This window comes from Geotrypetes seraphini, chromosome 1 (assembly GCF_902459505.1).
Source record: "Geotrypetes seraphini chromosome 1, aGeoSer1.1, whole genome shotgun sequence".
Taxonomy (NCBI): domain Eukaryota; kingdom Metazoa; phylum Chordata; class Amphibia; order Gymnophiona; family Dermophiidae; genus Geotrypetes; species Geotrypetes seraphini.
The window spans coordinates 64816723-64833115 of NC_047084.1; the positions used below are offsets into that span (position 1 = coordinate 64816723).

The 16393-nt window shown below is 44.8% G+C and overlaps 1 protein-coding gene across 5 annotated transcripts in view; it reads left to right on the forward strand.

Annotated features, from left to right (window-relative positions):
• RICTOR (RPTOR independent companion of MTOR complex 2) overlaps positions 1–16393 on the forward strand; it is a 607299-nt gene that overhangs the window by 402534 nt on the left and 188372 nt on the right. For all 5 annotated transcript variants that reach the window (XM_033932568.1, XM_033932543.1, XM_033932533.1 and 2 more), the window contains one exon: positions 3617–3726. In XM_033932568.1, coding sequence (XP_033788459.1) covers positions 3617–3726 — 110 coding nt within the window. The remainder of the gene's footprint in view (positions 1–3616; positions 3727–16393) is intronic.

Here is a 16393-nt window from a genome sequence, read left to right on the forward strand (position 1 = left end):
ATAGGTCGATGTTAAAACACTATGCAAATTACCCTCCCCTGCTCACGGTGAAGGAGTAGGGGCAGGGAAGGGGTAATTTGCATAGCGTGCTAAGGCGTTGGACCAATCGAAATACAACCCCTTGGTGCGCTATGCAAATTACCCCTTCCCCGCCCATACTCCACCATGAGCAGTGGCGTGATTCGTGGAAAATCCTTTGGTCGCTAATGCTGGTTCTTCTGTTCATGCTCAGTTAGACCTGATCTGAGTGGAAGAACAGGCATTATCCGAAGTTTGCATGCTGAATTAAATGCTGCTGAAGTTGTGGTTTAGGCAGGAAAGGTATGTTCACCTTCAAGTATGGAGTGCAGGCAAACTGGAAGAAGCAGGCGCTTGACAGTTCATGCGCGAACCACCGCCGAGTCGCGAGTCCGATGTCAGATCCCGGAACCGGTCCGGCGCGGTCTCTGCAGCTGCAAAATGGCAGTCGGGCGCTCACTTAAAGTAGCTGGGCGATAAGCCCGGCTGGAACACGCTAGGGAGAACATTGGGCTTAGGTTGTGACTTGTTGGAGCCGATTAGTACGGTCTGCGTTCTCTGGTGTAGAAAGGAGAAGAACCAGCAGAATGCAGAATCCATGACTCCTAAGTGGTTAAGGAGGAGTTGGTGATAAGTGGTGTCAAAGTATGACAAGTAGTGCTTCATTTTCTTTGTCAAGCAGGGACCAGCAGTCATCAGTGTTGTCCATTAAGGCTGTCTCTGTGCTGTGGAAAGCTCAGAAGCCAGATTGGAAAGTGGAGAGGGCTCCCTGTTGATCATGAAGGATTTAAGTTGGTGTAGTACTACTTTCTCCAGTAATTTAGAGACAAATGGCAAGTTGGAGACTGGTCTATAGCTACACGGGTCATTTGCATCGAGGCGGGACATCTTAAGGATAGGTTTGATGACGGCAGATTTCCAGATGATTGGCACCTTTCCGGTCATTAGAGAGGTGTTGATGAGTGGGAGGATTGATTCTATAAATGTGTCTTTGCCAGTTAGTAGGCATGAATGGGCATGGATCAAGGATTGATTTGGACGGTCGTAGTAGATTCATAGTCTCTGAGAGGTCCTCATGCATAACAGCATAAAGTTGAGTTACGGAGCCATGTGGTGGGTACCTGGCTGGGCAAAGGTGGTTGACAAGGCAAGGTATCCTGTGGGATATTGAGTCAAGGTTGCTATGTATATTGTTGATTTTTGTTTGAAAGAAGGCAGAGAGTACTTTCCCATCAAGGTTAGTTGGGCTGTTGTGCTTGTTCCCTTGGGAGACCAAGAAGAGGTGGTTCGTCAGTGTGAATAGGCATCTGTATTTGTTTGGATCTTTTTGCAGGAATCCCAAATAGCTTTTTTTGCGTCATGGATGGCAGATTTTGAAGTTGGTTTATAAGCTTTACCAGTGGGCATTTGCATTTGAACCATTCCTCTCGGCCCTCGTTAGGTTTCTCTTTTGAGATTTGAGTTCATCTGTAAACCAGGGAGAAAATAATTTGCAGGAGGTTTTTCTTGTTGATTTGGACTGGGCTAATCTTTCTTAGAGAGATTTTATCCCATTGTGTCAGGTTGAGGCTGTCGAGTTGATAGAGTGGATGTCCTGGTTACTTGTTTTGTTTAGATTGTGTATGCCGGTGGAGAAATATTGTGGGTTGACTTAGTTTGGGTTGCGTGTTTTCCATACCAAATGGAGAACACTGTGAGGGGTGGGCTTGGCTATGGTTGGGAGGTGGAAAGAGATTGGGTGGTGGTCTGATCATGGGACGGCTGTGATGTTGGGGACAAAATGGAGTGTGTCTGCATAGAGATCACTATGTATGATGATCAGATTGAGGATATTGCCTGCTGAGTGTGTGGTGGCAGAGATGGTCTGGTGGAATCCTAGGTCAGCCAGGATTGTCAAGAAGTCAGCAGCCAAGCCCAAGGAGCTGAGGTAGTCTAGGAGGTTGAAGTCATCTAGGATGGTTACTTGTTTGTAGGAGATGAATAGCTTGTTCATGATGGCAAAGAGATCTTCAGTGTTCTTAAGGGGGAGTGTGGTGCAAATGTGGCTTTTCTGTTGCCTACAGTGACGATGAAGCTGGAGTTCAGGTTTGGGTTTGGCTGGCAGAGAGAGAGAGGCCTGTAGGGGAGTTGCCGTGGTCTAATCTGGTAGGAGATGGTATACTCCTACAGCTTAGGTTGAGAGGTGTAGAAACTGGAGAGTTGAATAGCATATGAGTACACTTAGTTGAAGGGTCCTGCTCAAAGGTAGAGGTGCGGGAAGTACAAAGGGATACAATGGAAGCAATCAGGACTCACTTAGCGTTGAAACCGGAGGCTAGTCGCAGATTTGGGTGGTGGTCTCTGCTGGGGGCTCTGGAGGGTCTTTGATGGAGGGATTAGGAATTGCTCAGGTGTGGGCTCCAGGCTTGGACCCCTTGGCCCATACGAAGGGCCACACTTGCATTTCCTTTTAAGTACAGTAATCCTAAATAGTCTTTTCCTTGGAAGCAATGCATGAGTCTTGCCTCTGATGTTTGATTATGTCTGTGAGAGTTTATTCATGTTTTTATCAATATGACATCTTATTTCACATTTTGTAGGCTGAATAATAGAGGGGAAGCCTGAGTATACCTTTGTGCTGAATGGTTTTCCTATGTTGATAACTGAGGTCCTTTGATATGTACTGTCATAGTTGCAGCATGGTATATTGCAGGGATTTCTACCATTTCCTTCTTTAAATATAATCAGATGTTTCAGAACTGACAAGAAAGAGCTCAGCAGAGACCTAGATTTCATAATGTGATAATTATTCTAACATACTGTTCTTCAATGGAAGGTCCAGGTCCAGTGACAGTCCCTGGCAAGCTCTGTGGTGACTCCTACTACCGTTCTGAGGGTTTTTTTCCTGCCTCTCTGCCCATGCTTGAAGTTTGTGGCATGGAGCGTTTCTTAACCATCTAAAAGAATGTATTTGGAAATGCATACCTCTATTGAAAAAATGTATACCTCTATTGAAAAAAATTGAAGGATGCTGATGGACACATGCTGGTCAGCAGTGTTGCTACCCCATATGGTAAGATAAATTGGTGGTTCTTCAGCTCATTAGAATCCAAAGTGGCCTTGACTTAAAAATTAGTGAAGATCACTGCTCAAACATATCATACCTACTTCCAAATGTTTCTATTTCACACTGTCATTAGAATGCATTTTATGATTCACTTTTATTTTCTGCTAAATGTTACCATTTATTCTGTTTGAACTTGAGGAAGGGAACGGCAGCTACAGAAGGTAGTCAAGACATATTAGCTGATATAAAGATATCCTGTATTTTTTTTTTGTTTGACTTATTTCCATATATGATAGTTTTCCTAGATCAATCAATGCTACTTAAAATGCAGAATTATAATTTTAACTAATGCGTAGCAAATCATAGCTATGCACCCACATTTTTTAACAGTGCAGGTATCCACAGTAGGCTTATAGTTAACACTGCCTAACTGTCTGTTTCTTGTATTTGAATGTGTAGAAAATATGGCTCAAGTCTTGTGGTGGTAAGTCAAATTGAGCATTAGGGTGCTACTTTTCTTCTATGGGCATTGTATTTTGATTTTCTTTTTAGGAATACAATATGAAGTATGTTGACCTGATTGAAGAGCAACTTAATGAAGCCCTTACAACTTACCGTAAACCTATCGATGGTGATAACTATGTTCGTCGGAGCAACCAAAGGTATCTGACAAATAAGCATTAGAGTAATGAAACAAAGCCTATATATGACATACTTAATAACTCCATTTTCCAGTGCAATAGGTGAGACATTCTAGACCAGGGATCTCAAAGTCCCTCCTTGAGGGCCTCAATCCAGTCAGGTTTTCAGGATTTCCCCAATGAATATTCATTGAAAGCAGTGCATGCACATAGATCTCATGCATATTCATTGTGGAAATCCTGAAAACCCGACTGGATTGCGGCCCTCAAGGAGGGACTTTGAGACCCCTGTTCTAGACCATAGGGTTATTTCCCTTTACCTGCATGGATTGCAGAAGAGAACCATTTAAGGTTTTCCACTTTGCCTCTAGAGTACTTCATAGTTTATTAGAATTTGACTAAACGCTAAACATAAAATTCAAAGCATTGTACATTAAAATAATACATGACAATTAAAAAAGGGGAAATTAACTTTAAAAAATCAAACTTCACAGGCCAGCTTAGCTCCTCCCACCAGTCTTTCTCTTCTGTATGCATAGCTGCAGGTTAGTTTTGCTCTTCCACATTTATTATTTTTAGTTCGATGTAGTTTCATTCACTTTGTGGTTCTTTCACATTTCAAGCAATTTTACAACCTGCCTGCTTAAGAATTCACAGACTTCGGTCAGGCTGACAGGCTGATCCCTTCGGGGTACCTGTTAGCCAGTCTGCTAGTCTTCCTTGGAGCTCAGGGCTGTCCCTGACCTGGTCTCGCTCCCTTTTAAGCGGGGAGACAAGCGCAGACCGTTCAGCACGCTTAGGGGGCTCAGCGGTGGTCACTAAAAGGATGCAGAAGATGAAAGAGTGAGGCAAACTGGAAACAACCACAGCAACCGCATACCTCACTTATTCGGGTTCAATTACAGGATGGCAAGAGGGCCTTCAAAGCCATTTACATCAATACACAAAGTATGTGTGAATGTCCAGCTTTGGCTCATCTGATTGCCTCCTTTTTAAATACAGCTTGTTTGCTTACTGCTGTGATTCTTTCTGTTATTTTTCAAAAATAAAAACTAAACAACAGCACATGTTTCTTTTTTACTTATCCTTTTAATGCAGTATCTCTAGCATGCCCCAACGGGACCCATTTCACCCAAAAGGGCTTTTTCAAAAGTTCATAGAGGAGCTCTTTTTCAGCGTCCTGCCTCATATCTTTCCGATTTTGGGATAGCCAGTCCTCATTAGCGTCGCATCCAGATGTTGCTCTTTTTTTGAAAGGGGCTCTTCGGGTCCAGCCACCCGTTAAGAATTCATTCCCAGCCTAGGACCTTAATGTGTTGTTGTCGAGCCTTGCTAAAGCTCTTTTTGAGCCTTTTCGCGATGCTTCGCTTCTGGATCTTACAATCAAGACTGTTTTTCTGGTCGCCATCACTTCTGCCCATAGGGTGTTCGAGCTGCAGGCACTGACTTGTAGAGACCCTTTTCTCCGAATTTCAGAGATGGGAATTTTGCGCCGGACTATTCCTTCGCTTTTGGCTAAGGTGGTTTCAGCATTCCATGTCAATCAGGAGGTGTGTTTTCCTGTTTTTCAGCCAACAGGTTCCAAACATCAGGATCGTCTCCTGAAAAGGTTGGACATATGCAGAGTTCTTCTGCGTTACCTGGAGGTCACTAACGATTTTTGCCTTTCTGACCATCAGTTTGTGCTAACACGATCGATTCGACGAGGTACTCTCACTTCTAAGGCCACGATCTCCAGGTGGATCCATAGGGCCATTTTCTCCACTTAAATTCTGCAGGAAAACAATCTCCTGTTTCTGTTACTGCGCATTCTACTAGGAGTATGGCTTCCTCATGGGCTGAAGCGCGATCTGTTTCTCCTGAGGAGATTTGCAGGGTGGTGATGTGGTCATCTCTTCACACATTTGCCAAGTTTTACAGAGTGGATGTAGCTGCGAGATGGGACTCGGCTTTTGGGTCCTCGGTCTTGAAGGCCGGCACAGCAAGCCCTCCCTGACTCTCTGGGTGACTGCTTTTGTATGCCCCTATGGTCTAGAACACAGTTCTTCAACCGCCGGTCCGCAAAAAAATCTTGCCAGTCCGCAAAGGATTCAGGACCCCGCCGCAGCAAAAGGTGCCGGCGTCAGCTGACGTGCAACTTCCTGTTGCCGTCGCTATGCCGGCACTCCTGCCTGCCACCACTGACTTCTCCGCACCCCCAGAAAAGCAGCGGCAGGTCTGTGTGCTTTTAACTTCGGCACACAGCTGCCCCTAGGCAATATTTTAGCGCGGTTTCATGAGGCAGCCTCGGGGCCTTTGGTAGGCCGGCCCACATCGCATCATCGAAGCGGGCCGGCCTACCAAAGGCCCCGAGGCTGCCTCATGAAACCGCGCTAAAATACTGCTTAGGGGCAGCTGTGTGCTGAAGTTAAAAGCACACAGAGCTGCTGCTAGCATACAGGGAACATTTGCTGGAGAGGGAAGGAGGGAAGGGAGAAGGGGTACTCCTGGACAAGGTAGGGGAACAGGCTACTGCTGACAGGGGAGAAGGGAAAGGGAAGGGATGAGAATTACTGTTGGATAAGGGGAGGAGGAAAGGGAGAAGGGTACTCCTGGACAAGGGAGGGGAAGGGGCTACTGCTGATAGGGGAGAAGGGGAAGGGAAAGGGAAGAGAGTTACTGTTGGATAAGGGGAGGAAGAAAGGGAGAAGGTACTGCTGGAACATTGGAAGGAAACAGCTGGCAGGGAGATTAGAGGAGGGGAAGGAGTCAGGATGGAATGGAGAGATCAAATGAGGGAAAGGGGAGAGACAGAGGAATGACAAGGTAGAGAGAGATTGATGCTGGGAAGGGGGGTCAGATGAAAAATAAGGAAAGAGGGACAAAGATGCTAGATCTGGTGTAGGAGAGAGGGGCATAGAAAGAACGCAGATACCATATGGGAGGGAGAGGGGTAGGGGTAGAGGGCAGACAGTGGATGGAAGAGGCAGATGCTGGATTGAAGAGACAGAGGGCAGACGCTGGATGGAAGAGTGAAAAGACGATGAAAGCAGAAACCAGAGACGACAAAAGGTAGAAAAAAATAATTTTATTTCTATCTTGTGATTAGAATATATCAGATTTAAAATATGTATCCTGCTAGAGCTGATGTTAGACATAACTGGGGAGTGCAAAGCCCAGGCAGTGCGTCTTTAGCGTCCAGCTGGCTTAGGGCTTTCTCTGACCAGGAGGCAGTTGCCCTAGTTGCACTCCCCCTAACACCATTCCTGCCATGTGTGACTGCGGTATTCTGTTAGCATGATATTTGTGTAGCATTCTGTAATAATTTGGCTTATTCAGTTTTCTTGATAGTAGAGGGGATATATGTGAAGGGGAGGGGAGACGGGGGTTTTGTTGATCCTTGCCCTGTATTATTTATATTTATAAAATGACAATTGTACAGAATATTGTTTCTTTTTATACTTTAATAAAATATGTTCAGTATAAAATCATAACTATTTGAGGCTTGTGCGGATGGGATCAGATGGTTAACGGGACCGAGCTCGCGAGGACAAGGCGGCAATAGGGTTTTTAAAAATTTCAGTCTTATTAGTTTGCTGGTCCACGAAATAATTATTTTATTTCCGCCAGTCCATAGGTGTAAAAAGATTGAAGAACACTGGTCTAGACGGTCTCACCTATTGCACTGGAAAAGGAGATTATTTACTTACCCTGGTAAGATCTTTTCCAGCAGATAGGTGAGACCTTCTAGACTCCCCGCCCTGTCCTTGCTATGCCTGTTTTCGGATTTCACTTTTTAGACTTCATTGCCATATTTCTGTCTCCTTCGCTGTTACTAACTTTTTTTTGTGGAGACCGGTTAGCCCTTAGAGGTTGGGAATTAGTTGTAAATATGTTCATCCTGTTCTGGGAGTAGTTCCTAAGCTCCTCTGAAGCCTATGTTGACAGTTACAGGTGCCTGAGCTCCTTTGAAGCTTATGTTGGTGGTTACGGGTGCTGTTTAGTTGTTTTGAGCAGAAAAATATTTAGCCTGTCGTTACAAGTACCTTTGCTTCAAAGCTGTATGTGTCCTTTCATGCTTGGGTACTGACTGATGGGAGGAGCTAAGCTAGCCCGTGAAGTACTCTAGAGCTGGAGTGGAAAACCTGGAATGATTCTTTTCTGCAAACCGCTGTTCAAACCTTGCCATATACAGGCAGGCAATTGCCGGGGCCACAGTGGCACCCATGGCCACACCCTTTCTCTGTAAATAATACTGATCAGCAAAAATGAAATAATTGCACTTAACAACTAGTTCAGTAAATTCTTTCAACAAATTTTTTTGCCCACCAGACAACTCCATGGAATCAATCAATTCACACAATAAATCAATGGCCTGTTGCTGGGGGATATTTGTGTATAGTGCATTAACGTCAAGTGTAACCAGTATTTAACCAGTATTATAGGGCCATTAATATTAACTTTCCAGAATCTTGATCAGATGACTAGAATCCTCAATGAAAGAGGAAATCTGATTAACTAAATCTTGAAGATAAAAATCTAGATAATGGGACAAAGATTGAAACAGAGATCCATTACTAGATATAATAGGCTGCCCAGGAGGAGAGCAAAGACGCTTGTGAATTTTTGGAGCAAAGTAAATAAATGGCACTTTTGGATGTTCAACCATAAGATAACGATATTCTTTCAAATAAATAACTTGATTTGCTTTGGCTTCATTATATTGCTGAAGCTGAGAAGCAACTCAATGATTGTGAATATTATCAGAATTTGGGTACATGTGACCCCACTAGTGAATTTTGGAATAGGGTGAATAGTTGTTTAGTATGAAACAATGTTATAATATGTTTTAAAGGTTTTGATGGTGCGATATTATTATTTATAAGCATAAGAAGCAGTGTGAAACATAGCTCTTATTTGGGTATTTTGTTTATGTATTAAGTAGAGCTATTAAAAAGTCTGAAAAATCCCAGTGGGTTAATTAACAATGAATATGCATGAGAGAGATTTGCCTGCACTGCCTTCTTGGTATGCAGATTTCTCTCATGCATGTTCATTGTGGATATCCTGAAAACCTGGCCTGCCAGTAGATCTCAAGGACCAGAATTGGGCAACCCTGGTCTAGAATATCTCACTTATCTACTGAAAAAGATCTTATCAGGGTAAGTACATAATCTCCTTTTGGTCAAAAATGTTATTGTCTCTACATAACAAACATAAAAGCAAATTGTTCCTTTCCAGTGTTTCCATGAGTCCGTTGCAGGAGATGTTGATTACTGTTTTCAGCACATCCCCTCTGCTGCACCCCAGTCAGTTATTTATTTTGCAAGTGAGCCTGCAGAAGCAACTTTTATCTGCTCGGTATTCTTTTTTGTTTTATACGAGGGAATTTGTGTTCCAGTACAGCTCTGGTGACTGCCTAGCCTTCATAAGAGGAGCATACTTTTGTATGCAGCTAACAGGTGGATCCTTCAGGGACTTGTTCAGCTGGCCTGCTTGAACAGTAGAGTGAGGTTTTCCATACTTTTGCTCACTCCTTGACTTGATCAGGCGTGCTAGGGCAGGCTGTATGAACACCCATCGTGTTTATTCAGATCACACATTGTGTCAGCTGCATTTTTTTCCTACCTCCTTGCGGTGTTTGGATCCTAGTCCTGGGGTTAGAGGCTCAGTTTGGCAGTGGCCTGACTGGCAGTTGAAGTATCAGAAGAGGCAGCTTCCTGATGGGCAGAGATTCTCTCTGCTTTCCAGCTACCCTTAGAGGAGCTGAGGCAGGCTGCAGCACTTTTTTCCAGCGTCTCTCTGTAAGTATGGCTGTCGCAGCTCACAGGGGAATTCGGGGGGGGAAGGGTCCTGAATTTGTTGTTTTTATTGCTGTAATATGTTGTACCTTTGTTCCCCATCCCTAAAATTGCTGGTTTTGGCTATCCTCTTTTGGAGTTACAGCTGGTTTTCAGTGGGAAATCCTGGCAAGTGGCCATCTTGGATTTTTCCTGATTTGAATCCTAAGTTTGCAAACTTCCTTAAAAAGCCTTGTTTTTTATTCTAACCCCCAGGGATGGAGACCTCAGGCTCCAATATCATGAATTCATGTGAGGTTTGCTCCGTTTGGGCTCCAGAAGAGTGCTCTTGTGCTAAATATTCTGCAGCACAAGATGGGGGAGGCGGAAACCTCGGGTTCAGCCTCTGATCATCTCATTAAAGATGCCAATAGGTCATTGGGACAGTTGGGGACAAATTTAGCCTTTCAGAATCCCAGAGTGTGGTGCCAGCACCTAGTAAGCGTGCTAATTGTCCTAAATCAAAAAGAAAGTGCTCTAACCCTCCTCTTGAAGGGGGTTCTCGGTCCTCTAATCCCTTTATACCTAACTTTGTGAACGTGCTCTGGCAAGTGTATGTCAGCAGTACTAGTGTGCCTTCTGGGTCAACTAGTGAGTGACCAGCTGCGCAGCCATCCTGTGATCCTGCATACATTCCTCTAAGATGACCTGCAACTCCCCACTCCAACAGTTGGTCAGATGGGGTCACTGAGGAGGATGATCTGGATGCTTTACTTCTTTCTAGAGTAAAGCCTCAGTCAAAAACGATGCAGTCCTTGCTGAGATGGATCAGGGAGTAAGTGCTGCTGCAGACCAGGGCACAGACTCCTCTGTTCACAAGCTGTTAAAGCCTGCTGCCCTGATAGACCTTCTAATTGAGTCTCTGAAGGAGTTCAAAATTGATTCTCCTCAGCCTACTACCCAATGTTCTCTGCTTAATGAGATCCACTCTCAGCCTGTCACCTTTCCATGGCATCTGGATATGAAAGTTCTGAGTACTGGGAGAACCGTGAAGGCCCAAAAAAATCTTCTATACAGGAATGAGAAAGAAAATCAAATCCAACTCCTATAATTTTCTCACTTGTATTCAAGCAATGATTTACTTATGCCACAATTTAATTGAAAGTTTCATGCACATCACATCTGAATGAAGGGCGAGCCTCAGAACCCCGTGCATAATAATGTCAATTATTGCACTAGAAAGGGAAAAGATCTTCACCGGCTCTTGACCCCCTTCCTACCTACAGCAGACACAGTAAATGTTTCAAAATGGTGTCAAAAAAGTCAAAACTACTTAGCTTTTAGGTAGAATGTTCAATAGTATTGAAAATGTGTTTTGTCTTTGCCAGTCCTAGCCGACGGAAGTTAGGCTTGCTGCCGTTTCGCTAGACAAGCTGCGTCAGGGCTCCGGACAGCATCTGGAAAAAGATCAACAAATAAGTTAGCAGCAAAAAGACTAAACAATGGTGTTGCAGCTTACAGCAGCGTACTGATTCACATTCAGATGTGATGTGCATGAAACTTTCAATGAAATTGTGGCATAAGTAAATCATTGCTTGAATACAAGTGAGAAAGTTATAGGAGTTAGAACCGTGAAGGCCCCCATTAAAGTGGCAAAATCAACGTCCAAGCTATATCTTATGGACCAGAAGTTCCAGCAGATGTTTTGTATGCCTAAAGGGAATTTCCAAGTACCTATCTTATTTGTTTTTATTTATTGTATCTTTTAATGCATTTATTTTTGTAAACCGCTTAGAAACCTCACGGTTATTAGCGGTATATAAGAATTAAATTAAATTAAAAGTAGACTCCTTGGTGGCTCAGGTGACAAAGCGCAAGTCCCTACCCAACGAGAGGGACATGGTGCTCAAAGATCAACAGGATCGCAGGCTGGACATGTTTCTCAAAAGGCAATTTGAGGCCTTGATTCTGGCAGTTAAGGCTCTGCGGCATCCTCCCTTGCTGCTTGAGCATGCCATTCTAAGTTACGTGATCTTGGAGGGGTAATTTCAGAGCCACCGTCCCAGCTGTTGCTGGTAGGACCGGACTATGTGGCTGATAGTCTGTATGACCTGCTTCAGGTAGTTGGCAAAGTCTCTGCTTATTCTATGTCTGTTTGCCAGATTTTTTGAATCAGACATGGGGCTGGAGCTCCACGTCCAAAGCCACTCTCAGTGGGCTTCCTTTCAGGGCAATATGCTTTTTGGCCAGGGATTGGATGATCCAATGGCTAGTGTCCAGGATTGCTGTCCAAAATCACTTCTGGACTGCAGGCCTTTGGTTGCGAAAGGGCAAACCTGTTGGTCCTTTCAAAGCTCACCCCATTCGCGCCTGTTCTTCTCTGGATCCTTATCCCAGAGATCCTTTCAGAGCTCAAGGCAGATATTCACCAGGAAAAGAAAGTCCCAGGGCTCCACCTCTTGTCCAGGTGGGCAGCCAAAGAAATCCCAATGACACCAGGCTCCCAGCCCCTCCGTGCAAGATCAGAGGCAGGCTTTGGGACAGACCATTGGGTGCTAGAGGTTATCAGGGGCGGCTACAAGTTGGAATTTGCCCATCCTCTTTCTGCCTAGTTCGTGGACTCCCCTGCGTGTCCAGGCGACCCTCAACAGATTGCTCGATATTCAGGTGATCGAGCGGGATCCAGATGCAGACTCGGGCTCTGGCAGATGCTCCATATATTTCATTGTGCCCAAGAAAGGCTCCAAGGATTAGAGGTTGATCCTGGACCTCAAGTACATCAACACAGCTCTCAAAGTTCCTCGTTTTCGTATCAAGATGCTTTAGTCAGTCATTGCCTCAGTATAGGTATGGGAGTTCCTGACAGCTTTGGACATCACAGAGGCGTATCTACACATGTCCTGAAACAGCATTTTAAGGTCACGGCTCTGCCCTTCAGTCTTGCCACAACTCCATGGACCTTCATCAGGGTGATGGTAGTGGTGACAGCCCACCTCCACAAAATGGGCTGGCTTATCCACCCTTACTTGAATGACTGGCTCAAAAGAGCCTCCTTGAGGGAGGAAGTGGAGAGAATGGTGCAGGCCGTAATGGCAACACTTCAGAGTCTGGGCTGAATTGCCAACTTGAAAAAGAGCCAATTGCAGCCAGTTCTGTCACTGGAGTAACTGGGTGTCCATTTTGATATAGCCAAAGAACGAGTGTTTTTTCCAGAGGTATGCAAATAGACACTTTGGAGCCAAATTTCAGCTCTCTTGGCACAGCAGACTCCATCGGCCTGGGACTATATTTAAATTCTGGGTTCAATGGTTGTCACGATAGAAGTGGTGCCTTCAGTGAGAGTGCATATGCATCCTCTTCAACACTCCCTTCTGTCTTACTGGTCCCCGCAGAGGGACTCTCTGCATGCCCTTCTTCTTTGGACAACAGCTGCCTGCTGGAGCATGGCCTGGTGGCTACATCCAGGCTACACTGTGGAGGGAGTGGAAAACATGAAAAAGGATCTTCAAAACTTAGAGGAATGATCTAATATCTGGCAACTAAAATTCAATGTAAAGAAATGCAGAGTAATGCATTTGGGGATTAATAATCCGAAGGAACTATATGTGCTGGGAGGTGAGAGACTAATATGCGAGGATGGGTAGAGGGACTTTGGAGTGATAGTGTCTGAAGATCTAAAGGCAAAAAAACAGTTTGACAAGGTGGTGGCTGCTGCCAGAAGGATGCTGAGTTGTATAAAGAGAGGCGTAACCAGTAGAAAAAAGAAGGTGTTGATGCCCCTGTACAGGTCTTTGGTGAGGCCCCACTGTGTTCAGTTTTGGAGACTGTTATCTGGTGAAGGACATAAGAAGACTTGAAGCGGTCCAGAGGAAGGCAACAAAAATGGTGGGAGGTGTGCGCCAGAAGATGTATGAGGAGAGACTGGAAGCCCTCAATATGTATACCCTAGAGCAGTGGTCTCAAACATGCGGCCCGCCAGGTACTATTTTGAGGCCCTCAGTATGTTTATCATAATCAGAAAAGTAAAATAAAACAGTTTCTTGATCATGTGTCTTTTTAGCTATAAATGACAATATTATTATTAAGACTTAGCCAAAAGGAAAGATTTATAACCTATAAAGAGTTTTACCTCATGCAAAATTGTCATTTCTTTAATAAGACATTAACTATTTTTTTCTAAGGCCCTCCAAGTACCGACAAATCCAAAATGTGGCCCTGCAAAGGGTTTGAGTTTGAGACCACTGCCCTAGAGGGAAGGAGGGACAGGGGAGATATGATTCAGAAAGGTATTAGTGTAGAACAAAATCTTTTCCAAAGAAAGGAAAATGGTAAAACCAGAGGGCATAATTTGAGGCTGAGGGGTGGGGAACTCAAGAGCAATGTAAGGAAATTCTTTTTTACAGAGAGAGTAATGGATGCCTGCAATGCGCACCTGATAGAGGTGGTGGAGAGGAAAATGGTGACAGAGTTCAAAAAAGCGTGGGATGAACACAGAGAATCTAGAATCAGAAAATAATAGTAAATATCAAAGAACTAAGGCCAGTACTAGGCAGACTTGTACGGTCTGTGTCTGTATATGGCCATTTGGGGTTGAGGATGGGCTGGGATGGTGTAGATGGGCTAGAGTGAGCTTTGACGGAGACTTCAGTAGTTGGAACTTAAGTACAGTACCGGGCAGAGCTTTGGATTCTTGCCCAGAAATAGCTAAGAAGAAAAAATAAATTTTTAATTGAATCAGGTTGGGCAGACTGGATGGACCATTCGGGTCTTTATCTGCCGTCATCTACTATGTTTAGCCTATTGGGCTGGGGAGCGCATTGTGAGGACCCTCCAGTTCAGGGACATTGATCGCCATCTCTGCACTGTTGGTCCATCAACAGGCTGGAGCTCTGAGCCATGCACCTAGCACTGAAGCAGTTTCGGCCCTGGCTGATGAACAAGGCAGTCAGAATGTTTTTGGACAATGCCACAGCACTTGGAGTGTCGGGCTCCAGAAGGAAACAAAAGCCCTCCTCCGTTGGGCGGAAGCTCATCTTCTAGCCATTTCGGAGGCTTACGTTGCCAGAGTGAGAAAAGTACAGGCGGACTTTATCGGCATGCAGTGCTCTCCTCAGGCATTTCAGACCATGGTCAACCGCTGGGGCAGACCTACATATAACCTCATGTTGACGGCAAAAAACAAGAAAGCAGTCCACGTCTTCAACCACAGATATTGCCCAGAAGTGCAGGGATCAATGCCCTGGTAAAGCCTTTGCCTGCGGGCGAACTTCTCTATGCTTTCCCTCCCTGGCCCATTATAGACAGAGTCCTGAGAAGAGTAGCCAGGCATCCAGGGTGGGTAGTCCTGGTAGATACGGACTGGCCCCAGCACCCATGATACACAGACCTGGTGCATCTTAAGGACAGTCCTCCTCTAAGGCTTCAGCTGCTCAGGGGACTTCTCTCCCAGGATTCGATCGTGCTGCAAGATCCAGAACACATTAGTCTTACGGCAAGGCTCTTGAGCCGTAGGGGCTGTTCAGATTTGGTGTTATGTATGCTTCTGAGGGCCAAGAAACATGCCATGTTCGCTGCATACACCAAGGCGTGGGATTCCTTCCAACTCTGGTGTCACAAGGAGAATCTGGGCCTTGCCATGGCTTCAGTGTCGGCAGTGTTGTCTTTTCTTCAAGAAGACTTAGACATGGGGCTGGCAATTTCTTCTCTAAAGGTTCAAGTGGCTGTAGTTTCCGGTTTCAGAGCTAAAGTTGCAAGGTTTTCCCTTTCTTTGTACCCAGATATTATCAGATTCTTTAAGGGTGCCCTGAAGCTTAGGCCTCTGGTTTTCCAATCTTATTCTTCCTGTAACCTTAACACTGTACTGAAGGGGCTCTTGTGACCCTCATTCAAGCCCTTACAGGAGACCACACTCATGAACCTGACTATCAAGATGGTTTTTCTGGTGGCCATTATTTCTATTAGATATGTCTCAGAATTGCATGCCTTGTCCTGCAGGGATCCCTCATGGAAGCGGGAGTTTCCTTGTAGACTGTCCCCTCTTTCTTGCCAAAGGTGATCTCAGCATTCCATATCAACCAGGCGGTTAGGCTTCTGACTTTCCAGCCCTCTTGGAGTCCAGAAAGAAAGATAAAGTTTTGAGGGTGCTGGATGTCTGCAGGACTATCTTGCGATACCTGGAAGTCACAAATGATTTTTGCGTCTCAGACCATCTCTTCGTTCTGACAAATCCAGCGAAGAAGGGGAGGCCAGCTTCCAAAGCTACCATCTGAAGAAGGATTAGGTTAGCTATTTCGTTCTCCTACATTGTCTGCGCAAAGCAGTCTCCTTTCGCTCTTCGAGCACATTCGACTAGAGGGATTGGTTGCTTCATCTTGAGCTGAGTCCAGAACCATTCTGCCGGATGAGATTTGTCACGTGGTGACTTGTTCATCTCTTCACACCTTAACCAAATTTTATAGGGAGGACTCTTCATTTGGTATCTCAGTTTTGTAGGCAGGCATATCTTTCCCAACCGGGGTTTCGGGGACTGTTTAGGTACATCCCTTGGTTCAGCATACCATACCTATAGCACTGGAAAACCAGATTAGGTTCTTTCCTTGATAATATCTTTTCTAGTAGATAGGGATGGTATGCTGAACCCTCCGCCTATCATTGTCAATGCAGCTGCCTAGACCATTTGCTGCCTGAAGGCTGCATCTTTGAACTTTCTGCCAGCTGTCATAAATTGGAAGAAATTGTATATTGAATATATATAGTTTCTTAGGGGGTTTCCCCTGGGTTCTACAATTCATTATGGCTTATTGTTCCTAAAGAATTGTTAAGTTTGTACCTTTTCTCTCAGTGGCATGTCTGTGAGCTTCATGTTCTATTTTGTGAGCAGATCAAAGTCTTATTGGGGGAGGGGGAGTGTGTCTCTGTTCTCCATCTCC